The 25,892-nt window shown below is 44.0% G+C and overlaps 3 protein-coding genes and 1 pseudogene across 4 annotated transcripts; all 4 read right to left on the reverse strand.

The window, feature by feature from the left end:
* Positions 1 to 1,194: 1,194 nt before the first annotated feature.
* LOC136508124 (uncharacterized) lies at positions 1,195 to 7,401 on the reverse strand. Of its 2 annotated transcripts, XM_066502748.1 has the most exons (14): positions 6,964 to 7,401; positions 5,856 to 5,967; positions 5,511 to 5,626; positions 3,902 to 4,024; positions 3,626 to 3,807; positions 3,026 to 3,101; positions 2,860 to 2,946; positions 2,667 to 2,747; positions 2,544 to 2,576; positions 2,358 to 2,411; positions 2,135 to 2,176; positions 1,919 to 1,997; positions 1,730 to 1,800; positions 1,195 to 1,605 (listed from the first exon to the last, which is right to left on the reverse strand). In XM_066502748.1, the coding sequence occupies exons 1-14, from the start codon at positions 7,156 to 7,158 to the stop codon at positions 1,489 to 1,491; spliced, it is 1,368 nt and encodes a 455-aa protein (XP_066358845.1). In that variant the 5' UTR covers positions 7,159 to 7,401; the 3' UTR covers positions 1,195 to 1,488. The 2 variants fall into 2 exon arrangements, with proteins under 2 accessions (XP_066358845.1, XP_066358844.1); XM_066502747.1 differs by lacking the exons at positions 2,860 to 2,946; positions 3,026 to 3,101 and having other exon boundaries at positions 3,688 to 3,807; positions 6,964 to 7,397.
* Positions 7,402 to 8,997: 1,596 nt separating this feature from the next.
* On the reverse strand, positions 8,998 to 13,644 carry LOC136507016 (uncharacterized). Its single transcript, XM_066501876.1, has 12 exons — positions 13,510 to 13,644; positions 11,281 to 11,403; positions 11,017 to 11,195; positions 10,482 to 10,557; positions 10,284 to 10,370; positions 10,080 to 10,160; positions 9,947 to 9,979; positions 9,768 to 9,821; positions 9,556 to 9,597; positions 9,394 to 9,470; positions 9,205 to 9,277; positions 8,998 to 9,114 (listed from the first exon to the last, which is right to left on the reverse strand). Exons 1-12 carry the CDS (start codon positions 13,642 to 13,644, stop codon positions 8,998 to 9,000), a joined length of 1,077 nt encoding a protein of 358 aa, XP_066357973.1.
* A 1,554-nt stretch (positions 13,645 to 15,198) lies between these two features.
* On the reverse strand, positions 15,199 to 16,600 carry LOC136507017 (probable mediator of RNA polymerase II transcription subunit 26b). Its single transcript, XM_066501877.1, has one exon. The coding sequence runs from the start codon at positions 16,210 to 16,212 to the stop codon at positions 15,199 to 15,201; it is 1,014 nt and encodes a 337-aa protein (XP_066357974.1). The 5' UTR covers positions 16,213 to 16,600.
* Positions 16,524 to 24,794, reverse strand: LOC136507018 (uncharacterized acetyltransferase At3g50280-like; annotated as a pseudogene).
* Between the last annotated feature and the right edge of the window lie 1,098 nt (positions 24,795 to 25,892).

Consider the following 25,892-nt stretch of genomic DNA (forward strand, 5'->3'; position numbering starts at 1 on the left):
CAACATATGTCTGAAAAAAAACAGATGAAACATTGAGAACAGAAGCTTGCAACATACATGTACAACCATTACAACATATGCAACATCCCGATCTACTTTTGCAACATCTACATGAAACACTTGCAACATACCTATGAAATATCTAAAACACTCATACGCTTCCAACATGCGTTTTTTCACCATTCTTCTTCCGTACGACGCATCGCAAAGCGGGGGATGGGCAGGCGGAGGGTAGCGCCGTCGTGGCCCCTTCTCGAGGCGAGCGGAGGGGGCGGTGGGGACAGGTCGCCAACAAGCTTTGGCGGCACTACGAGCTGTCGTCGTCGTAGGCGGACGGAGAGGAAGGCAGGGACAGCGGGCTCTGGCCGAGAGGAAAGGGGTCGGCCGTAGGTGCAGGCGGCTACCAACGAGCTCTGGTCAGGTGGGGTCGGGAAGAAGGGGCCGTGAGGAGCTCTAGCCAGGCAGGGGGACAGGAAGAAGGGGCCGGCGGAGGCGCCGCAGAGGATGGCACGGGATGGAGGCACCGCGGGGAGTGGGACAAGCAGATGGCCACATGTGGGGAGTTTTTTTTTTTTTTTGAGAGCGTGTCCTAATGTGGCAGACTCACGTGGCGTGTCATTATCGATTCTAAGTTCCATTCTAAGTTGTTAGTGGTTTTGATTTTTTAGGTTACTATGTAAGTAGACAAAATGTATAACTAGGTGCATAGCTAAAGCTATGTATATAAAAAAATTAGAACAACTTATAATTTAGAAAATAGAGAGAGAGAGTAGAGAGGAGATCCATGACGTCGCTAATTCCTACCGCATAGTGGTCATCTTACTTGCAGAGGTCTTTCAAGCATGGCCCTCCGCCCCGATTTGCACGCAAATCCCAAGCGCCTCAGGAGTACGGGAGCCCGACCCACGTGTTGTAGCTCACTAATATCAACCCTGGCCACGATGCTCGCCTTGTAAGCTCCGTCACCGCTGTAACTTGAGATGAAGATCGTTTTTTGCGAGGTATGGGAGGAGCACGAGGAGGATTAATTAACTTGCAACGTACTAGGGACGAGTTCTTCATCATCTTGCTCTAAAGTTATCCACTCCTAGCTAGAGCCATAGTTTCACAATATGGATCAACTTGATGTTGCAAACTAATAAATAAGCACATTCGAAGTGTCACATATGAATCCATCACTCCATGCAAAGCAACTACAAAAAAATTATTACATTTATATACTGCCATGCTATATCACCAATATGTACATCACTGGGGATGCTAATAATTGATTTGGGTTCTAAATTCATTTACAGAAATGAAGTACATGATTAGACCACTCAATCGTTACAGGTTTACAGCTGCCTTCTAGTGTATGTACAAAATCTACTATACGAACACTATGTTGGATTTGACGGCTAATTCAGCTAATGTGATGAGTACAGGCGCTTTTGACTTCCATTTGGTTGAAAGATCTTCTTCAATTTCGTGGATTCATGGTTTTGGCCATCAAGATAATTGTGGTTCTCGCAATGCTTCCTCGTCAGGGTCATTTGGATTTGGAACTTCTCGGTATTTATCCTGGCTTTTGGGATTAAGTGTCCAAGCAAAGCACAAGGAGGTAGCCTGTATAAATATTTAGCAAAGAAGGAATCTATTGGTGGTTCATATTCCAGAATCCAGAGATATAAATATATTGCATCACTTTATTATCACATTTCAATCATACTACGAGAGCAAAAGAACCCACCAAAACCAAAGCAGCCACAAGGAAACTGAAACCTTTGCAATTGAAGGGGGCTTCCTGTGAAATGAAGTAAGCTGAAATGAAAGAGGAGCAAATAAAAAAGGTGTGATCAAATACAGAATGTAGTGTGTAAGGTCCCTAAGAAATTAAATGCTGGAATTTTCCAATTTGATACAAAAGGTGATTGCTCACATGTTAGTGGGTTCATTAAAAGTGGTGCCAACATTCTGGCCACAGATTCTACGGTTGCGATAAAACCTTGGGTCTTCCCCTGAGAGAAACAACTAGTTGATAACACAAATTTTTTTTCTCGAACAGATAACACAAAATTTCAGAGTATGTACATAATAAAACGTTTCAGGATTGAATTGACAAAAAAGCCATGCTAAGTGGCGTATGGACATGTACCTGATCAGTTGCGAGTACTTCCAAAGAAATGATAGCATAAATCTGTATATTCACATATTTTTAATGCTAGTAAGTTTGCAATAATGAAATATCATTGGAATGCACTGAAAATATTAAATTTGGCCTGAAAAGCTTTAGTCAACGCCTTCCCTTCTACTAACTGTTAACCAAAGAAAATTCTTATGTCATATTGCTGCATAGATGAATATAAATTATTACTTACAGCTGGTTTGGCCATCACATAAATAATGCCCAATAAAGAGCTAAAATAAGGAACCTGCAACATAGGTAAAAGGTGAATGCAGCAACCCTTTCATAGTTACATCAAGTAAGCCCATCAGCGTACGTGCAACATTTTTCCCTTAGGACAGAAATCAATTGCTAAGGTAAGCTTGAGTTTAATACATACCCACCAAGCCCATGCAACACCATAAAGCAAAGCCTGAAAAATAATTTAGAAATAATGTGTAAATTTTTAATAGTGTAGCTGTGATTAGTGCACACTCAATGGAAGTTGAGTAGGATAACTCACATAAGCAACAGATGTGAGTAGTGAAAGACATACAATTCCTTTATCTCCAATTTTGTGGCTAATAAATGGAAGGATCAAGCTCTGCAATTTGAGTAACATTATTAAAAAAACCAAAATTAATAAAGCTTGAATCTAAGCCATGCAAAATCTTCATTTAAAATTTTAAAGTGGTTAAGAATTTTTAAAGCAGCACCTGAGAAAAGATTGATCCAATGCCTACAACCATTAGAATCTCTGAGAACTGATCCTTGTTGAAGCCAAATACTGACTTTAAGTAATACTACTAGGAAAACAAAGGTGAAATTAAGTACCGTATAATATTAAACAACATATCTGGTAGCAGTGAGAGATATTATCACCAACTGGACATCGCTAATGCCTTTAATACCCAATTTATAGAAGAAGCAAACATACGTGGTTCGCCTGAGTAGTTCACTACAAACAAACAATAAAAAGAAAATTTCAACAAAATGAGTAGGGCCAACTCTTGCTGGCTTTAAAAGTAGCCAAGGTCATTGTATCAAAGGTTCTCATTAGAAACATTGTACCAAAGGTCCCAATTATGTGATGGTGCCCTACCTTTTTTAATCCTTTTAATATTGACAAAACATTTCACTCAAATTCTTAAACTATATACATTCTCAATTTATTACTAAGTACTCCCTCCATGTCTTTATATAAGGTGCTTATGTATTTTCAAGGTTCAACATTAGTGACCTTTGACAGCTTATTTACAAACAATTGTAGTTTTTCTACAAAAATAATGTAATCAAATTTGTATTTAGAAGTATTTTTCTGTTATCATGATTTTTTTGTCATGCATAGTGTATCATCCACATAATTCCACAATAAATAGGGCGAACCCTTGCTTTAGGATACTACAAGAAATTTTACGAATCTCTTGGTCCTTAAACTCTTTAACCTAGCTAGCTAAGTGATGTATATATGTAAAGGTTTACCTGTTTTTAAATATGTTAATGTTCTCCTTGATAGATTCCCAACTCTGTTTCGGTAAACTTACAATCAAAGATGACAACGGCATGTACATGTGCTGACAAGGTGAAGAAGGAGCCCTTTGAACTGTCTCAATGAGATATATTTTCATGTAGAGGACGGAAAATGTCAACAGAATAACGGACACCTAAAAGATCATGGTATAGAGCTTGTGTGTTAGCTTACAGATAGTCGATAATGCTGACGCAACTACAAATAGTTTGTATTTCAACTTGCAATACCTGAAAAATCCACTTCTCGGGCAAAAACCTTGAAAACATATCCCCCAGAGCATTTGAACCGGAGACAATTCCAGTCAAGATGCCAAACGCAGCCACCCTCTTTGATGGCTCAATCACATCTCCCTATGATAGCAGAAACACTATATGTTCATTGTCACAAAACGATAAATAAATGTACCATAAGAAAAGTTCCACTTTATTATATTAATTATTTTCAAAAATGCCTGAAACAATCACTACTAGAAAAAAAAAATTACAGGCAATTGGTAACCCCTTTGAATAATCATATATATCCAACCGTCTGTAACCTAAGGCTTGTAGAAATCAGTGGATTTCCAAAGGGGAAAAGTGAAAAACCAACTATAAAATCCTGTAATAAAAAGTAAAAAAATGAAAAAAAAGGGTATGCGCCTTGGCTGACCCTAATGGCCAATAGCACGGTTGTGCGACACACATTTTTTTGTGCAAAATATGCCCGCGTGAGGTTACTATGATATTGAAATGCATGACCTTCCCCCTTGGGTGATCCCTTCTTACTATCCAACCATAGAATTGTTACTACGCAGAATAGGATAAGCTTTACTTTTTCAACCTTGTGAAGAAATGGTTGTCACATACTCACATGTAGTCAGAGGTTCCTTATGTGAACCACCTCTGGTTCCATTTCCTCTAAAAATGTGTCTTTTTTATCTTTTCTTTTAGTTAACTTGAGTTTGGCGATTCATCCCTTTGTTCAACTCAATTAATTAAAAATATACAAAATGACAAAATGTTTGGAGAAAGTGGAACAATTTCTAAAGATGGCTCACATAAGGAACTACATATGAAATGTCATTTCCACATGAGGTACCTATATGTGGACCATCTCTGGATTCTGGAATTCATTTCATTTTCATAGATGGTTTACATAAGGAGAACCTTCCAAAGCTACGAGTGGCTCGTAAATACACAGCCAGGTTGAATGTCCGAAAAAGTGGTTTATGTAGTAGTGAATGCCAGTGAAGCAGCCTACAATTTTGTTGTGCTCTAATACAAATAAATGAATGATAAACTTTGGAAGCTTACTGTATAAATCTACTACATACCGCTGAATATCACTTCATGTTAGGATGACATGTGGGATCTTGGGATCTAGGCCTAGATGTCAGCCTAGCATCAATGGAATATTGTGGAACCATGGAGTTATTCTGTGGGATATTATATAATCTTCCAAACTTTTTTTTTTAGAAAAGATGAGACCAAGCTAGGTGGAACTAGAAGTTTTTTCATTTTTAAGAAATAAATAGGAACCAAATTTTGAGTTGAATAAGACTCGAACCTATGTTGGGATGCATGACCGCACATCCCCACACCAACTAGTTGAGCTAGGCCCACTTCTTATAAACTCATTTCAGAATAAAAGTAAATATTTAGTTTGAGCGGTTATTTGTCATGAGAGATGTTGTCAACTAATTTGTTCCATGTAGTCAGCATGATATGAAGAGTTCATTTGTGAAATAGCATAGCTAGTGAATGCCCTTGAAAAACATGATGATGCACAACTAGCAGCAGTTGAACGAACAATGCAGTTTGTTCCCACAAAGACAAGAAAAATTGCAATAGTTCTCACCGTATATGCAACCGTAAGGAACAATATGGTTCCTTCACCAATCAAGAATGAAAAGGTACAACGGAGAATAAGGTAGACATATACAGCAGTCCTTGAATTATTCCACGCAAGCACAGCTACATGCATAAAAACGCAATTAATAATTAGTATCCAGTGCAAATAGTGTAATATATTACTGACAATTAAGTATAACTGAAGGATTCAAACATGCAACGAATAGACTAAGTAAGACTTAAACCATACAGGTAGCATCTAGCGTGAATGGTATGGTATGGTACTATGGCCTAGTGAGTAAAAATTAAACCCACGCATTGAGGGCAGGATACAGGACAAAGACAAAAATACCAAAAGGGATTATGGTGGTGAAGGCAGTGAGGAGGAGGAGAGGCTTCCGGCCATATTCATCGGCTAGCTGGCCTATGAAAGGAAATCCTATAATTCTGAAAATCCCTGCTACCTGCATTTGAGCAAAAGATGATCAGACAAGTATTCACTGCCTTAATGAAAATGCCACCATTTAGGGGCACATATCTTATTTTGTGATTAATGGAAATATAGTAAGTTGGATGAACATGTTTTTGCTAAGAATAATGTGAAAGGTTAGGTTTCATGGACGCATCAAGGGTAAAGCCACCGAAGCAAAATTGGATTATTTATCCCTTAAATTTTGACGTGGTCAAATGGGATGAATTTCAATAAATCTCATAGAACTCGTAACAAACTTTCCATAGAGTCAAAGATCATCAACATCGAAGTTAGAAAAAGTTTTGCCTAGCATATAAATGTCCAGTTGCACCCAAAGTCTTGTAGGTCTACACCGCCCTTTGTGGCTGGGTGTGACATCACTAATAATGGTGTGTTTTTGGTTTGGTGGTCATAGCTTCAACAAAATGATGGAGTATCTCTTCACTTGGATTGGTGGGCAAGGTGCTCAACAGCACATAGTACTAACTGAACATCGCATGATTTCTACATCTCCACAATTACCTTCTGAAGTTGTGATTTGTGAACTTGAATTTGTCTTGTTGAAACTCCGTGCAAGTGCTTTGTCCTTGTAGAAAAGAAAATTAAGGTACATGTTTATACAACACCCAAGGGGCCTCCAACATCTGAGTTTGTAGCCTTCCAATTTGAGATGTGCAGTTCAGATTCGTCTAAATTTTCTGACGGAACGGCCGGAAACCTACGGTGACCATGTCCAGAAAAATGGTGCTGGGCTGCTGGCCCCAGAGCCCGATGCCCAGAAACAGAGGTCCACATCTCAAAAGTCAAAAGAAGAGAAAGAGAAACAGAAACAGAAACAGAAACAGAGATCATCCACTACCTTGGACACCAATCGTAGCACAGAAATGGCAAGAAGAAACCATCCTGGAATTTGGAAATCTACTGCAGCCTACATGACTACTTTGGACATGAGATCGATAATTTGGAATTCGGAAATTTAAGCACATACCGAGGACTCCAAGCCGGTGAGGTAGATGGCCTCCGGGCACGATCTGCCGTCGGCGGCGGTGCAGAGCACAGCGGTGACCTTGTCGACGAGAGCCGGCACGGTCATCGCCTCGGCGACCAGGTAGAGCACCAGTCCCACGATCAGGTGCAACACCGGCGGCCTCATCGCCACCTCGCCGCCTCCAAAAGCTCCCATCTCCTTCCACTCCGGCCGGCCGCCCGGCCTCTTCTTGGCTGTTGCCTGTTGGTTGCAATTGCAACTTGCAAGCCGGTAGGCAACCGGCTGTGAGAGCACTTCGTGTCAGGCACCCTCATATCAGCTTCACTTAAAAAAGTTTTATAAAAGGAGAGAAAATGATAAGGTGAAGTGAGCTGTGAAAATGATAGGCCAGAAATATCGGATCAAAGAATAGTAGAATACGCATCCCATATCGTCGCGTTGTTTGCGCGCAATCAAATATCGCATCTCCTTATCTTGTTTATTATTTGGGCCCTCTTGGCATGGCTGGCTCTTTTTAGTCCTACTGTGTTCTCCTGTTGCAGTCATGATCGCGTAGTACCTGCGTAGCTTTCAGACTCTGGAAATTATTGAAAACAAAACTCAAGCAGGTAGTTAATATGAGAACAGGGGCAGCACCAAGTGAAGTGTGTGTGTGAGAGAGAGAGAGAGGTGGAAGAAGTCTCAATTGTGTGTCAAGAAAACTTTCCAAATGGACAAAAAGGCCTCCCTCATGACCCTAATGTCAAGGCCTATGTAAAGTAATACTCCATCTGATTTTAAATATATAATGTTTAGACAAAGAGCATGAATTTGGCCGATCGTCGTCTGCATGTGTCCTACGAGTCATCGGTGCAACGACCGTGAATTTTTTATTTTTAGCCTTTTTTTAAAGTTTTTTACAAATACGTCCCTGAAGGAAAGATTTCAGAACCTGGACCCTTAACTCGGCGCCATCGATGCTGGCGCCGAGCTAACACATCTCGACGCTAGTGTCCCTGGCGCCGAGCTCTTGGGCTCGACGCTGACGTGACGCTGATTTGGCAGGCATCTCGACGCCGTTGACTCTGACGCCGAGCTTGGCGCCGTCGACTCTGGCACCAAGCTTAGCGCCAGGATGTATGGCGCCTAGCGTGGGGGTGACACGTCGCCCAAAAATTCGGTATGCATGCGGACACCGAGACACGTCACACGACACAGCGGTAGAGAGGGTACTCCTGCGCGCACCAGAATGGAAGCTGATGCGGAGGGAGCGAGTTGAAGGCACGTACGTCAGTGTCCGTCCCAGTACGTGCTGCTGACTGCTGTGCTGTGTGCTGTGTGGCACCGGCACCCACCCATTTTCACCTCGGCGGTATCTATCCAGATGCAGCGTGCCGTACCGGGTTTTGTGCTCTGACTTGGACTGACCGACTGACCCACGAACGGTCGTGTGTCTCGCTATAGGTTGGTTCCGCATTGGGACACTGTCCTCCATCATACGGACTACGGTTGGTCCACGGAACGGGTCGAAGCTACACGACCTTGTAGTTATACGCGCGTCGTCGCGCCGCCGGGCGGCCTCAAAGGCTGATCAGACGTGTCCATTTCTCGCGCGCACCGCGCATGCTTTGACGGTACGTTTGGCCTATCAAACGCGGAGGATATATATGCTGATCGGTGCAACTACAATCTTAGGTATGGCGTTACGTCTGAAATCTTTCCTCCAGGAACGTATTTGTGAAAAACTTTCAAAAAATAGCTAAAAAATAAAAAATTCGGGTGCAACGACCAGTAGTTGGCTTTGCACATAACAAGCTCATCAGTGACCAACCTTGCCACTAACAGTGGCAACTCTACTTTGTCATTAGTCATTACAGTACCAATGGTGCTGACGGCAGTAACATAGAGAGAACTACAAAACTAAAGGGACGATACAAATAAAAAAAAAGGACGTACCCAGTGTAGAAAGCTCCCACTCTGTGCGGGGTCTGGGGAAGGGTGTTAGTGGCTGTCACAAAAAAAATTCTAGTAACCTGCAGAGTATTTTGGTACATTCTAAGTCAGTAGTGGTGCTTGTAGTGCTTCCTCATTACGCTCGTCTGAACTTGGAACTTCTGTGCATTTGTCCCTGCCTTTTGGATTCAGCATCCAAGCAAAGCATAAAGACGTTGCCTGAAAAAAAAAATAGCATCACAATACATCTCTTAGTTAACATTCTATTTCTATATGTATCCTTCATTGCTACATGTCTACCATATCAACCAAGACAAAACTAGCCACAAGGAAACTGAAACCTTTGCAATTGAAAGGGGCTTCTTCTGAAATAAGTAAGCTGAAACAGAGGTGCAGGATAGAATGGCATCAAAATAAGAGGAATCAGTGTACAGGGTCAGGGTCCATGTGCATTATAGGAAATTGCCTAATTGGTACAAGAGAAATGATTGCTCACAGGTTAGTGGGTTCATAAACAGAGGTGCCAGCAATATAGCTACAGATTGTACAGTCGCAATGAAACCTTGTGCCTTCCCCTATGGAAGTAAATAAATAAATTAGACAAAGTTTTCAGGATTGATTTGCAGATAGAAGCAAGACCGGTGGTGTCTATATGTATACCTGGTCAGTTGACATTACTTCCCTCAAAACGATTGCATGGATCTGTATACGTCTCATGATAGTAAATTCATATTTAATCAAATAACACATAGAGTTTGTTTCTAAGGAAAAAAAAGCAGTTCGTGGTTAACTGCCTCTCTTATATAGTAATTGCAAACTATGGAAATTTGATGGTACAGTTATTAGCGGATAGATATATAGGATTGACTTACAGCTGGTCTGGCCATCACAAAGATGACACCCAATAAAGAGCTAAAGTAAGGAACCTGCAATATAGGTACAAGGAAAATGCAGGAAACTATCATAGTTGTACCAACTAAACCCTGATCTGTGTGCATAATTTTGCTTAGAATTGCACTTGCTTGAAGCAAGTGTGTGCTTAAATACATACCCACCAAGCCCATGCAAAACCATAAAGCAAAGCCTGAAAAAAATAGATTCCTTACATCAATATACCAAAGTTTGTAAAAATTTAGCTGAGATTAGTGAAAACATATAAAAAATGTCTCGGCGCAATAACTCACATAAGCAATGGATGCCAAGATTGAGACACATATGATTCCTTTTTCACCAATAATGTGGCTCACAACGGGAAGGACCAAAATCTATAATTTCAGTAACATTGTCACAAAATATAATAATAATAATCAACCTGACACAAACGGCAAACACTTGCAAATATATGGATCTTAATTAATTGAAGTGGTTGAAGACTTTTAATGTAGCACCTGAGAAAAGATGGAACCAATGTCTACCACCATCAAAATTTCTGAAAATTGATTCTTGTCAAAGCCAAATACAGACTTCAAGTAATAATGGCAAAAGTGAGGTAATATAAATGATAAACAATCTTTAGATTTGTCTGTAATTCAAACCACATAATTTCAAACATCATATCATATAGTACAAGTGATAGAAGTTATTACCAATCGAACATCAATAATTCCACTCATGCCCAATTTATTGAAGAAGTCAACATATACTATTTGCCTAAGTGATTCACTACAAACAAAACAACACAAGAAAATTCATGAAGAATTATATTAGCTATTGTAGCTAACTTCAAAACTTGCTTGTCAGGGGCATCATTGTTTCCATACATGGGAAGTAGAATTGTATTTACTCTCTTTAACCCATGAGGCAATTATACTATTTATTCCTTTAGTACCTTCAACAATGAAGGAAAATGTTTCACGTAAATCCTAACAACAAACCTTCATGATATATCTTTGTACTCATATGAAACTTTATGCATTCTTAATTTATTGGTAAAGACTGCATAAGCAAAATACCCTAAATTTTAACTAGTGACATTGCGACAATCCTATTTATGTTGACAGAAATGCAAATGCAAATGTGTCAATTCCCTTTCTTCACAAGAAATAGGAAGGATAATTAAATGCTTTAGAATTTACACGAGTCTTTAAATATCCCTTAGTTGACTGATTTCTAGAAGATTACCTATTTTTGAATAGAGTAATGTTTGCTTCGATGGATTCCCAACGCTGTTGTGCAACCCTGGTAACCAAAGATGACAATGATGAATGTCGATAAGATGAAGATGTTGGAACTCTTGGATGTGTCTCCACAAGATATATTTTCATATAGAGAACCGAACATATCAACAAAACAACGGACACCTGCGAAACCATGTTTTACTACTTGTATTACTAAATAATCAACAATGTTGATGCAACCACATATTATTTCAATTAATAATGATACCTGAAAAATCCAATTCTTGGGTAGGAACCTTGAGAAAACATGCCCCAAAGCACTTGAGGCAGAAATAATTCCTGTTATGAAGCCAATTGCAGTTGCTCGCTTTGACAGCTCAACCACATCCGCCTATGATATCAATGTTGTTTATAATGCTAGTAAATGATAGCTTTGGGGTTCTTATTTACAACTTTGAATAATATAACTAAAAATAAAATAAATAACATCTAAATGAACTATTGAACCATAGGGTAATTCAAGTATTGCCTAGTCACAAACACTAGATACAACAATGAGCAATCAAAAAAAATTGTTGGTGTTGTTGACCTGTTGTATAAAATCATGTACATGCATGTAGCAAATACATGAGTGAACCGAGCGATAGCATGGTTGGTAAAGCCTCCAATTAAGAGGTGTGGTTAACATGGGCTAGAATGTAGCACCTGGTTTTAAGGACAAAACTAGATACACACCATATGTGCGCCCAGGAATGCAATTCACACATATAGTTACAAATGAAGGGGCAATATCAAAGACAATGCCTTTATTACATAGCGCTATAGTATTTGTTATAAAAGACATAGTCTTACTTTACAGTATATACTAAAACTTTATTCTTCTGGCGAAGCCTCCAACACCACAGAAATAGTCAACTAGTTGATCACAAGCCTAACACCTCTTGGAAAACTCAGCTGAAGAACCTCCATCTGGTACCCATCCGGGATTTTGCCAAAGTATTGAAATAAAACAAGCGTATGCTACTACCGCTTAGCAAGCATAACATGAGGGGATGCAGGCTCAAAAGGCTTGACACGGCTGAATTGCGGTAAGCACTTTTAGTTGGTCACATTTTATTATTAATCATAAGTTGCTAAGTTATGCTTAGGCTCCCAAATATGAATAATTAGAGATATCAGTAATTTTAATCATAACCCAAACTATCCAAGTAACCAACTATTTAGTAAGGATCTAGGCTGCTCATGACTGTGAGCACGGCTGATATACCAGTTTTACACTCTGCAGAGGTTGTACACTTTCACCACGAGTCGTGTTACCCATATGCCCGGGTTAATTACTCCCAAAACACATCCAAGGTGAGCAGGCAGGGTACACTACGAAGTTTTTCCCCAGTCGTTCTAATAAGGAGCAGCCGCTAAGGATTCCATCTCACAAGTGTTATGGAGTCATCTCCAAAAGTGGCACTGATACACACAGCATAGTACACACCCTAGGATTAGGCCCATACCCAGCCTGGTATGCCCCTCTTGCCCTTTCGATAAACTGCTACAAACTAGAAAGAGCAAGGTACTATACTAAGACCAGAGCCATGTGGTCCTCATGGTTGTACTGTAAGTCCTGGGTTGTCACTTAAAGATGAGTCCTTATGGAGAGAAACTAGAGCACCATAAGAAAAGGCCCAATGCTCTAGCCCTCTTGGTTCCATGTTGCTAAAAACATCTTTTAATACCATGTTGCATATATCTTTAATTGTATTCCTTAATCATTATTAGTTGGAGCAAACTAAGCATACTACCCACATGCTAAACCCATAGGTAAATCAAGGACAAGATAATCAATATCAAGGTAGGTAGACTCCAAGCTGTTCATTAACACATGCATATGAATTGAGATTGCATTAAAGAGAATGGTAACAAGGAGCCTCATATTATACTTGCCTTAATTCAAAGTATCACTGCTGGTCTTGATCTTCAGAGAGTTGCTCCAGATCACCAACACAAAACTCATAGTCTACTCGAGGTCAAACAGCACCACATAGGCATCCATACAATCATGCATAGCAAACGAAAGCTATAGATTAGAACAGTACACCAATCAGCATAAAATCAAGATGAAAAATTTATAAAATGAATCTATGTCTCGCTATGATCACATAGACGCGAAGATCATAAAAATCAAAGCTAAAACAAAAAAAGTTATGAATTAAACAAGATTTCCTTTAGTAAAATAATAGATTAAATCTAACCTCAAATTTTAAAAGTTGAAAACCTACATAATAGTAGTATGAACATGTAGATTATAGAATTATGAACCCAACGCAAGTTGAACGGATCAAATCGGAGTTAAAACAGAGATTTTATGGCCAAAACAAATCTAGTGGCAAAACTGTAAATAGCTAAAAACGTATTTTATATTTAACCGAAACAAAATACGCTTTCAAAAGAATAAAACAAAATCTGAAAAGACATTTTGTACTATGGGTTAAGACCCAAATACTTGTAAGGTGGTTTTTGCAAAAATGCCAGCGAAGGGGTATCCTTCATCTGGGGCTGTCGGATTAGATACGGGCGGCCATGATTGGATCGGGCGGGTGAGATCGGCCGGCGGCGAGGCGAATGGTGGCGGCGCCATGGCCGGACAAAGGGAGCTCGCCAGTGATGTTGGTTAAGAGGCTATGGTGCTCGGTTTTTGGAACGGAAAAGTCCGGGAGATAGAGAAGAGAGTGGGGAACTCACCGGAACCAAGAGAAGCGAGCGGGGATCAACGGAGGCAGCGCAGCGCTTGGTGAGGCGGTCGGCAATGATGGTGGTTAGGGCTAGGTGGCTGCGTGCTCGTGCGGGGATGAAAATCTTGCTGCAAGGTGGGATGGGGAGGCGACGTAGGTTCGGGTGACTATTTAAGAGGCGCGATGTCTTGGGAGGCACGTCATAGGCTCGTGGCGGAGCCGGACACGGACGGCGTCGGCACGGTGATGTTTGAGCCGATCATGAGACGAAGGTAGAAGAGGCGTCTGATGGGTGGGCCTGGCGCATCAGCGGGGCGGAGAGAGGACGCGCGGCGCGGGCGTCTGGCTGGGCCAGGCGCGCGGTGTTGGGCCGCGCAGAGCGGGCGCGGGAGGGAGGCGCGGAGCGTAGGCCCAAGCAGGAGGAGAGGGACGGGCCATGGGAGTGCAAGCCGAAGAGGATGGGCCGGTGGGAGGAGCGGGCCATGGGCAGAAGCATGCCAACCAGGCCGGACGGAAAGGGAGAAAGGGAAATTTGTTTTCCTTTTCCAATTTTTTCCAAAGCAATTTCAAAGTCAATTTTGAATGCAAATTCAATTCAACTTAGAATCTAATTTCAAATCAAGCAATACAAAAAGACATGCAACAGCATGGATGCACACACATGATTGTGAACCTACATTTGATTTTAATTTAATAAAATTATTATTTTCCTAAATTCAAATGACCACAAAAATGCATAATTAATCATTTTCTCCTATTTCAAAGTTATGCAAATTTTAGGGTGTTACAATTCTACCCCCCCTTAAAATGAATCTTGTCCTCGAGATTCGGACGATGCTTACTCAAAAAGCTGTGGCCTGCAGGTAGGTTTTTCTCAGATCCTCTTCTCTTTCCCAAGTAGCCTCATCTTCTGTATACCGATTCCATTGAACCTTACACATCTTTATAACTCGGCTCCTTGTAACTCTTTCTGCCGTCTCCAAAATCTTTACCAGAAATTCCTCATATGTAAGATCTTCCTTAACTGTAAGCTCTTCCAATGATATCTACTTCTCTGGTACACGCAAACACTTCTTTAATTGAGACATGGAACACATCATGTACACCTAACAAACTCTCAGGCAATTTCAACTGATAAGCTACTTCTCCACGTCTCTCTAAAATCTTGAAAGATCCAATATACCTTGGTGCTAACTTTCCTTTCATATTAAACCTTCTCACAGTTCTCATAGGTGACACTTTTAGGTAGACATAATCCCCTATTTCAAAAACCAATTCTCTTCTCCAAGTGTCAGCATAACTCTTCTATCTAGACTGTGCCACTCTTAAGTTTTCCCTGATGGTCTGCACTTGCCTTTCAGCATCCTTGAGGATCTTAGGTCTAAACACTTGACTTTCTCCTGTCTGATTCCAGAACAATGGAGTTTTGCACTTTCTACCATATAGTGCCTCGAATGGTGTCATCTTGAGACTCTTCTGATAACTATTGTTGTAGGAGAACTCAGCGTAACATAAACTCTTATCCCAACTGGTACCATATTGTGAGCAGGACGCTGCCTCGCCTTCCCCGGTGCGGCAATGACCTTGACCTCCTTGACCTTCCTCTTCTCCTTGACTGCGGAGGCCTCCTTGTACCCCTCGTGGAGCCTTATCCTGGCCCTTGCCAGCCTCGCCTCGTCGAAAACCGCGGGGGCCTCTGCTTTGCGCTTGCAAGCGCCCGACGAACCGACGGGCTTCGGCGGTGCAGTCGGCGGCTTAGCGGTCGTCAAGGGTGCAGCCGCAGCGCCAGTCGGCGAGACACGCTTAGCTGCAGCATTGGTACCCAGGTTGCTCGCCGTCGCCGGGCAGTAGGCTTGCTGGTTGGATTTGGAGCCTCCGCCGTTTCGCCTTGCAGCGTTCGACGCCAGCGCGGGCTCCGAGGGCGCCGCCGTACGACGGACAACCATCACGCGGTGATGCTCTGTCTTCCTCGGCGCGTTGGTGTTGATCACCCGTAAGCTCTTCGGCTTCCTGAGGATTGCCGCGCTGTCAAACCCCTCGTGGAGGTGGAGCTTCGCCTCCGGTGCCGCCTCGACGACGACACTTGTCGGGGCTATCGTCTCAAGTTCGCCCTCGGGCCGAGCTGACTGCTTCGTGTTGACCGGCGGCGGCGGAGGCTGCTGCGGCGGTGCCCTACTGCTCCTGAACCGCTCGTTGGCCAGAGCCTTCCATCTCTTGTAGAGCGCGGCGGCGAGCTGGCGCGCCTCCTCCGACGGCGCGCTCTTCCTCAGGGCGTTGACGGCGCGGCCGATCTTGGTGGCCTCCAGCGCCTCGAAGGTCATGTGCACGTCCTGCAGCTCGCGAAGCGACTCGACCACCACCGCCTCGCCGCCTTCCTCGCTCGCTAGTTTGCCGCCGATCCTCGCCACCGTCTCGAGTACGGCGTCTTTGTCTCCCTCGAGGCGGACGCTGCACGACGTGCCGGCGCTGGCCATCGCGACGCGCGGTGTGTTTGCGGCGGCGCCAAACCCCAGGTGAGCGATTGGAGACTTGGAGTGGCAGGCTGTGCGGCTATGTGGATGGATGTGGGCTGCCCATGTTTATATATGCACGAGCACGAGGGGCGGTTCCTCTTTCCAGTTTCGATTCGGAGTCGAAGTCGGAGATCATGGGCGGCGGCAAGGATCGGTTTGTATGAAAAATCATGTCGATGTCGATCCCAATCTCGGGATATTTGTCAGAAATTGCAAAATTTTAATTTACAAACGAAAAAGCAGGCATGTGTGATTTAAATTAAACAACGTATTCACGTTGGACCGCATGGATTAAAAAAGTTTCGTTCTTTCGTGGCCCTGGCCGTGGCCGGCGACACGGCGGCCTACAGCTCCTCGTCCTGCTCGAGCGCCGCCATGTGCTCCGGCAGCATCACCACCTCCACGTCGAAGCCTCCGTCCCGCCCAGGGTACAGCGACGCCTTCCCCTCCATCTTGTTGGCCCTGCCGCTGCGCGCCTCCAGCGCCTTCCCCCACCCGAAGTCGCAGCCGTACATGTCGAACCGCGGCGAGCTCCCCATCAGCACGGCGTTCGCGGGGAACAACCGGCCAGGGCGCAGCAACGCATTCGCCGCCGACACCGCCACATGCGCACGGATGCTTGCGTCCGTGTGCGCCGATACCGCCCGCCCCACCGCCGCCGCCGCCCACCCGTGCCCGCGCGACAGAAGCTCAGACGCGCGCACCGCGTCAGTTGAGACGAGCTTGATGCAGTTGCCGAAGTACTCCGCCGGAACAAGCGGCCGGAGACGCCCACGGTTGTCGGCGGCCGAGAAGCACACCGTCTGCTGGTCCGGCTCCAGGCGCCGCGCGCGGGTGTTGGAGCGCCATACAAGGGAGGTCAACGCCTGGAATCTGGTCAAGGCAGCCGCGCCGGCCGGGTCCCGGGCAGCTAGGAGCTCCTGCCTCGCTCGCTCGTTGAGCACCGCCAGGGACTCCTCCGGGAAGTGCAGCATCCGCTCGCGCATCGGCGTCGGCCTCTTGCCGAGCACCGACAGGTCGGCGTACGGGAGCACGGTCGGCGACGCTGCACTGCCGTCCGGCGACCAGCGTTCGAACAAGGGCGGCGGCCGAGACGCCGGCTCCGCGGGTGGGGCTTCCGCCGGCGCGAACCTAGCGCGCGCGATCTCCGCCCACGCGTTGAGGAAGTTCCAGAAACCAGTGCCGTCGCAGAGCGAGTGGTTGCACGCGAACCCGAGAAAGAGGCCGTCGACGAGCTCCGTGACCTGGACGACGAAGAGCAGGAGCTCGTGGTCGTCGTAGTTGATGGCGCCGTTGAGCGGGAACAGAGACTGCACGACGAATGGGATGTCGGCGGTCAGGAGGTTTGACATCAGCTACGCCGACGCCATCGGCGACGGCGTGGTGGATCTCGACGCCCTGGCCACCGCAGTCGATGGACACCGTGCTGCCGACGACGTCTCCGTGGTCATCTCGGTGCTGCTCCGTGACGAAGCGCCCGGCCACGGGGTAGTAGGTGGCAAGCGCGTCGGCGAGGGTGGCCTGAAGGTGGTCGACGAGCTCGGCCGTCGGGAACGGTGCCCGCGCGAAGAGGAGACCCTTCTGGATGTAGTTGCCCAACAGCATGGCGACATCCCACGACGTGAGCGGGATGTTAGGTTAGTTTTCTTAGGTATGTTCATCGGATCGGGATACTTAGCACAGTAATAGAGCATTCGGATTTCACAGAGCGATTGAGAGATAGGTGATAGGTGGCAAACCGTCAAATGCCGTAGTTGTTGAAGCTCCGGTCGGGGTTTCGTTGACGGACGCCATCTGCGCGTCGGCAGCGACGGTCGGTGGAGAGGGAGTCAGCGCTGTGGCATCCTCGGCGGCGGCGTGAGTGTCGGGTGGCGTTGCCGGCGTCGGTGGTACTTCCCGTCGCTGGCAGCGCCCCTACTTTCGATCGGGTCTAGGGTTTAGGATGTCGGTGGGGTGACTAGCGGCTCGGTGAACCTCGTACTGCGAGCCCTGGCCCCCACCTTCCTTTATAGCGCTGTGCGATGGGGGCCCACCAACCATGTAGGGTTGGGCGCCCCCGATCAGAGCGCGAGGACAAGGCCCAGTTAGGCCCTTGGGCCTAACTGGTGGGAGATCAATACTAACATTCTCCCCCTTGATCTCTCATCTATTCTTCGTTCTTTAATTTCACGCTCAAAACTTTCAATTCATAATTTTCTTGCTTCCATCATATTTCATCACAGATTAGTGCATAGGACTGTCCCATCGTCACAGCAATTAGTGCCGTTAGACTAACAGCCACAATACAATTCTCCGTTTTGAAATGTAAACTTTCTTTGGGCCCTTCGTATGTTCGGGTATCATAGGCTTTCCCTTAAACCCATGCCGGCTACGTGTTCTCTGAACACGTTGGGTGGTAAGCCCTTTGTGAGCGGATCCGCGAGCATTTTTTCTATACTTATATGCTCAAGATTTATTATATGATCCCGAACTTTATCTTTCACAACATAGTACTTTATGTCAATATGTTTGGCAGCACCACTTGACCTATTGTTGTGACAGTACTGTACCGCTGGATTGTTATCACAATACAATCGCAGCGGTTCATTTATATAATCAATCACTTTCAATCCGGGTATGAATTTCTTCAGCCAGTTCACCTGCCCCGTTGCCTCATAGCATGCTACAAACTCGGCATACATTGTCGAGGATGTAGTTACGGTTTGTTTGGAGCTTTTCCACGATATAGCCCCTCCTACGAGAGTAAATACATATCCTGACGTGGATTTTCTTTCGTCTCCCGTATAATCAGAATCTGAATACCCCTCTATCTGCAGGGAATCAGATCTTCTATACGTAAGCATGAGGCCTTTCGTACCCTGCAAATAACGCAGGACTTTCTTCACTAATTTCCAATGTTCAATTTCTGGATTCTTTTGATATCTACCAAGTAACCCGGTAACAAAAGCTAAGTCAGGGCGTGTACACACTTGAGCATATTGTAAACTTCCAACAGCTGAAGCATACGGTACCGCTTTCATTCGGTCAATTTCATATTGGTTCTTGGGACACTGATGTTCCCCAAATCTATCGCCCTTGACTATAGGAGCAGGTGAAGGACTGCACGCATGCATACTAAATTTCTTCAGAACCTTTTCTATGTATGCCTTTTGCGATAATCCTAGAACCCTTTTTCTCCTGTCTCGGTGAATCTCTATTCCCAAAACAAACGAGGCCTCACTGAGATCTTTCATATCAAAGTTCGAGGACAAGAATTTCTTCGTTTCCATCAGTAGATTGATATCACTACTAGCAAGCAAGATATCATCCACATACAAAATTAGGAATATGTACTTTCGATTCCTGAACTTTGCATAAACGCAATTGTCCTCAACATTTTCTTCAAACCCAAAACCTTTTATCGTTCTATCAAACTTCAAATACCACTGTCTTGAAGCTTGTTTCAATCCGTAGATTGATTTCTTCAGGCGGCATCCCATATTTTCCTTTCCTTTTACGACAAAACCTTTCGGTTGTGCCATATAAATATTTTCTTTCAAATCCCCATTTAGGAAAGCCGTCTTTACATCCATTTGATGTAACTCCAAGTCATAGTGGGCTACAAGTGCCATTATAATTCTGAAGAAATCTTTACATGAGACTGGAGAAAACGTCTCATTGTAATCAATCCCTTCTCTTTGTGTGAAGCCTTTCGCCACGAGTCACGCTTTAAATCTTTCTATATTCCCTTGGGAGTCATATTTCGTTTTGTAGACCCATTTACAGCCTACTGTTTTGGCTCCATTAAGAATATTTTCTAAGTCTCAAACTTTATTGGTACTCATTGATTTCAATTCATCTTCCATGGCTTTAAGCCACTTTGATGAGTGGTCGCTTCTCATGGCTTCTTCAAATGAGGTGGGATCGTCCCCCATCTGACATTCTTCAGTTTCATAAACTTCATAGTCATCAGTAATAGCTGATCTTCTTATTCTTTGAGACCTTCTAGGTGCCTCCGGCACTTGTTCCACGTTGGGCTGTTGTTGTTCTTCCTCATGTGCAACATTTGGTTCTATAGTTTCCTCAAGGATAGATTCCTCAAGAACAGGTTCCTCATGTTCATTCATTGTCGCCACGGGAGAACTTGCAACAGGTGTTGGCACTACAGTGTCCTGCACTGTCGGTGCAACAGCAGCAGGTAGCGTGAAGAATGGTTCTTCAACCATCGGAGTGGGTACATGTATCCGCTTCTCCTGTAGGCTGATTTCTCGTGCTACCATGCTCCCCCTGATCATGTTATCCTCCAAGAACACAGCGTGTCTTGTTTCTACAATCTTCGTATGTCTGTCAGGACAATAGAAGCGATATCCTTTCGATCTTTCTGGATAGCCAATAAAATGGCAGCTGACTGTCTTGGAGTCTAACTTTCCTATGTTTGGGTTAAACACTTTTGCCTCAGCTGGACAGCCCCACACACGCAAATGGTTAAGTGAGGGTTCCCTTCCTGTCCATAATTCATACGGTGTTTTAGGCACTGATTTACTTGGTACTCGATTAAGTATGTGAATGGCGGTTTTCAGTGCCTCCATCCATAAACTAATCGGTAATGTGGAGTAACTCATCATGCTTCTTACCATATCCATTAAGGTACGGTTACGTCTTTCAGCCACTCCATTCTGCTGAGGCTCCCCGGGTGTGGAGTATTGAGCAACTATGCCATTTTCCTGTAGGAACCTTGCAAATGGTCCAGGAATTTAGCCATATGGGGTATGTCGCCCATAGTACTCTCCACCTCGGTCTGATCGTACTATCTTTATTTTCTTATTGTGCTGATTTTCAACTTCAGCTTTAAATATTTTGAATTTATCCAATGCTTCCGATCTTTCTTTAATTGGATAAATATTGCCATAACGAGAGTAGTCGTCTGTGAATGTTATAAACGAGTCATAACCATCCACACTTTTCACAGAAAAAGGACCACATATATCTGTGTGGATTATTTCTAAAATTCCTGTGCTTCGTTTGGCATCTTTCTTAATTTTCTTGACATACTTTTCTTTGATGCAATCAATACATTGCTCTAAATCTGAAAATTCTAAGTGCGGGAGAATTGATTCCTTAACCAATCGTTCCATTCTCCCCCTCGAAATATGGCCCAAGCGACAATGCCATAATTTCGAAGAGACAGTATCAATTCTCTTCCACTTCTTAGTTACATCCGTAGATGGAGAATCATTCACATTCTCATCACATACATTGTTCATATTCTCAGCAAGAGATAATAAATAAAGCTTGTCTTGTCGGAAGGCAAGACCAACACATTTATTATTAACCAGTATCTTACACTTGCCATCACCAAAATGGCAATCAATTAATTCCATCATCATCAAGTTTCGAAACACTTATCAAATTTCTACGCAAAGAGGGAACATAAAGTACTTCTTTAAGTCTAAGTACAAAACCATTATTCAATTCTAAAGAAAAATCTCCAATGGCTTCAACATTGGCTTGCAGTCCATTTGCAACTTTAATCGTTCTTTCTCATCTTTGCAAGGTTCTCGTCCCACTTAACCCTTATAAAGAATTTGCAACATGAGTAGTTGCTCCTGAATCAACCCACCAAGTGAATTTATCATAACATAAATACAGAGATTCATCTACAAATGTAATAAATTCATCACCTTTCTTTAGCAGAGATTTCAGGAAGTCTGGATAATCCCTCTTGTAGTGTCCCTTCTTGAAGCAGTGCTTGCACTGATCTTTTTCTGCTCCACCATACTGCTGATTCTCAGAATTCTGGGGTTTCTTTCCCTGTGAACTGGAGGAAGAGGACTTATCCCACTTAGGTTTCCCTTGTGGTTTAGGATTCTTGCCATTAAAGTTCTTTCTTTTGTTGTCCTTCACAAAATGAGCAGATTCACTTTGTGAGGACTTTATCCTCTCCTCTTCTTGAGCACACATTGAGATGAGTCTTTCTATGCCCCATCTTTCAGGCTGCATATTATAGTTCACAATGAAGGTGTTATATTCTTTCGGCAAAGAAGCAAAAATCAAATGAATTAGGAAATCCTCCTCCTTCAAATTCATTTCTTTTAGCTTAGATGCCGTAGTGTTCATCTTCAAAATGTGCTCTCTTATGCTACCACCAGTGAATTTCTCATTCACAAGCTTCTTAATTAGTGAACTTGCTGTGGCCTTGGTAGACCCAGTAAACTGACTCTTGATTTTCTCAAGATATTCTTTAGCAGTAGCACATTCAGAGATTGAGCCCCTTATCTGTTCTTCTATGGTGGCTTTGGCTACCAACAGGCACTTGTGGTTGGAGAGAGTCCATTGCCTATGTTCAAGGTCATATTTCATTCTTATTTCAGCATGATCACGCTTCCGAGAAGCGAAATCAGCGTCAGATTCATTGTCACCTCTCACCGGGTCCTCTGGTTCAGTAGGACACGGTGAGGTGATGGCAAAATCGACCTCTCCCAACGCAAGTTCCAATTCATACTTCTCCCGCCACACACGGTGATTGGTTCCATTGAGTGTCGAGATGTTGGCAATGTTCACAATGCATTTGCCTCCTGAAATCATACCAGAGTAAGTAAGAAACATTTATACATAAAATTCCATGCTTTAACTCAACGTTGGTCAAATTAAAACTTATAATTCATCCATGCAAAACATTTTACATCACCATTGGGCAGAAGTAAAATTAATGCACGATTTCTCATGGATCAAAAGTTATAATATTGTTATTAACAACGTTGGTCAGAAAATAACAATATCATAATTGCATCAAAATTATCAGAAATTAATTTCTCTTAAAATTAAATTATCCCGTTGGTTCAAATTTAATCAAAGAGAACAATAATTATCATGCACAGCGGAAAAATTAATGATCTTTTCATGTTATTATTTTCTAGAAGCACTAAAGAATTCACTGTTTTCTGAGCAAAATATCGTTGGATTAAATTTGCACAGAAAATTGTCTTAAAATCATTCAAATTCATCAAAATATGCATTTAAAATTGTTTCTGGAAAATAATAAGAAAAAAAATTTCTTGTTCTTCTTTTCATTTTTCAGCCCAGCGCGGCTCAAGACGCGCTGAACCGGCTTGGCCCGGCTTGCCTCGCGCGCACAGGCCGCAACCTAGGCCTGGGCCGGCAAAGCGCCGCGCGCGCTCGCTCCCGCCTGGGCCGGCGAGTTGGCCCAGCGTATCGCGGCCGTTCGTGTCGATCCGACGGCCGAGCGGCTGTTTCGCGCTGATCAAAACGTCGCCGCGGCCGACGCCCTGGAAACCCTAGGCATTCGGCTCTTCCCCTCTCTCTCTCCTCGTTGCTTGCCTCTTCTCAGCCACAGCGGAGATGGTCGCCGCCGAGCAGCCGCGAGCGAGGAAAACCAGAGTGGGCTTTGGCGCCGTCGCTAGCCCCCTCGCCGGCGCGCGTGCTCCCCAACGGGTGAGCACGCCGCCGTCGAGCGGCCTAGCCGCGGCGCTTTCTTGGCTGAGCCCAGCGAGCCGTTTCTTGGCCGAGCCCGCGCGCATCGGCTCGGTTTCTTCTCCAGCGCCGGCGAAAGAGCCGGTGCGCTTCTTCTTCTTCTTCCGCGCCGGTGGAGGTTTATCCCCGACGAACCCTAACCCTAATTTTTCCCCTTTCTCCTTTTTTTTGAGTTTGTTCTTTTCGGTTTTATCCGAATGGGGAAAACTAGGGTTAGGTTTAGAGTTTTGTTCTTGCCGATTCGTTTTCCTTTTCGTTCATCCGAATGGAAAAATGGGATTAGGGTTAGGGTTTGACCCTTCTTCTTTCTTCTTCCCCTTTTTTTCCCCTCTTTCGGATTAGAGTTCTAGGGTTCTTGGAATCCGACCCTCCCTTTTCCCCTTCTTCAATCCCTTGTTCAGTTTTGATTTTGGGAATTAGGGTTAGGTCTTAGGGTTCGGTTTTCAACTTTCTTTCCCGATCCGCATCTCATTTCTTGACGAACCGTGGCTTTGATACCATTGTTAGGTTAGTTTTCTTAGGTATGTTCATCGGATCGGGATACTTAGCACAGTAATAGAGCATTCGGATTTCACAGAGAGATTGAGAGATAGGTGATAGGTGGCAAACCGTCAAATACCGTAGTTGTTGAAGCTCCGGCCGGGGTTTCGTTGACGGACGCCATCTGCGCGCCGACAGCGACGGTCGGTGGAGAGGGAGTCGGCGCTGTGGCGTCCTCGACGGCGGCGTGAGTGTCGGGTGGCGTTGCCGGCGTCGGTGGTACTTCCCGTCGCTGGCAGCGCCCCTACTTTCGATCGGGTCTAGGGTTTAGGATGTCGGTGGGGTGACTGGTGGCTCGGTGAACCTCGTACTGCGAGCCCCGGCCCCCACCTTCCTTTATAGCGCTGTGCGACGGGGGCCCACCAACCATGTAGGGTTGGGCGCCCCCGATCAGGGCGCGAGGACAAGGCCTAGTTAGGCCGTTGGGCCTAACTGGTCGGAGATCAATACTAACACGGGATGCACTCGCGTGGCCGTGGCGGTGGCTTCACGATGTGCCTCGACACCACACGGACCAGCGACGACGACGCCATTCTCGCGCTCTTCTCTGTCTTTGGTATCTACTTCTCTACCTCGTTTTCTGTCTCTCTCTTCGCTTCTTCGTTCTTCTTCCAATTCCAACAGGGAAAAAGCTGTCGAACTATTTGCCGCTCGAGCACTCTGATGCTGTGTACGTCAGGTCAGATTTGCTCCAATAAGTTGTTCTCTTCTGCATTTTTTTTTGTCTTTTATTTGCTAATATAGTGCCATTTCTTTTTGTCCTTGAGGATTGCAACGAGCACGAGCACCGCCATGTTTATGTCGCCACTGAATCTTTCATTTGGGTCATCTTAGGAGGTCTAATGGTTTGATTCTTCTAGTCTAGCTATCCAATGAGGGTATTTTAAGTTCTATATAAAAGGGATTACAAATCTACAATATCTAAAGCCTGAAATTGGGACAGATGAGGTTGATTTTTAGGAGAATTGTCTCAAATTCAGTGACCAGTCTTTGGTTTGAGCTTGTTGCGACAGTTGAAACTATTTTCGTAACTGGTGAGTGATGACTGTGATGCCACTGCTTAAATTTTTAGTTCAAATGGTACTTATTCTTTCCAATCTTTGTGTATTGTAATCAGTTTTAAGGGATTGATCCTAGTTTATTACATCCCAAAATTTTGGTAGATAAAGATTGCCACCTAGAATTCATAATTTTTATAGTTATTAAGCAATAGTAGATTACTGAATAGGTACTTGATTAAGAGGTGTGATTCAGCTATCCTCTAGAGTCTATATATATGAATGTGAAGATGTGAATATAGTGTTCATCATGGAGGTATGCTAAGAAGATGGAATCTATGCACAAAGGAAGATTTGCCAAACCCAAACATAGGACACTACGCGGATGCAAATGCCGGTGTGACTTTTTTCGGATGTAAGAAATAGTAGAGAGATGGAGAGAGTCAGCTTGGAGATGGATTTAAATAGTCAAGTAATATATGCATACATACAAAATTATGCTTGTCAAGAATTAATTTAGTAAAGAGGCAACAACAACTAGTACACAAAAATATTGCATTGGGGTCCATTTTGTCGCTCTCAGATCACGCCAATTCAAAATTTAACAAATAAAACAACCACATCAAAAAACAA

This window comes from Miscanthus floridulus, chromosome 15 (genome assembly GCF_019320115.1).
Source record: "Miscanthus floridulus cultivar M001 chromosome 15, ASM1932011v1, whole genome shotgun sequence".
NCBI lineage: Eukaryota > Viridiplantae > Streptophyta > Magnoliopsida > Poales > Poaceae > Miscanthus > Miscanthus floridulus.

Coding starts and splice junctions, on each gene's coding strand:
- LOC136508124 (XM_066502748.1), bottom strand. CDS start 7,158: ATGGGAGCTTTTGGAGGCGGCGAGGTGGCGATGAGGCCGCCGGTGTTG. Junction 2,577..2,666: donor TACTCACATCTGTTGCTTAT/GTGAGTTATCCT, acceptor ATTATTTTTCAG/GCTTTGCTTTATGGTGTTGC. Junction 2,177..2,357: donor ATGTGATGGCCAAACCAGCT/GTAAGTAATAAT, acceptor GTGAATATACAG/ATTTATGCTATCATTTCTTT.
- LOC136507016 (XM_066501876.1), bottom strand. CDS start 13,644: ATGGCGCCGCCACCATTCGCCTCGCCGCCGGCCGATCTCACCCGCCCG. Junction 10,371..10,481: donor GAATTATTGATGTTCGATTG/GTAATAACTTCT, acceptor CACTTTTGCCAT/TATTACTTGAAGTCTGTATT. Junction 9,115..9,204: donor TTGTGGCTAGTTTTGTCTTG/GTTGATATGGTA, acceptor TTTTTTTTTCAG/GCAACGTCTTTATGCTTTGC.
- LOC136507017 (XM_066501877.1), bottom strand. CDS start 16,212: ATGGCCAGCGCCGGCACGTCGTGCAGCGTCCGCCTCGAGGGAGACAAA.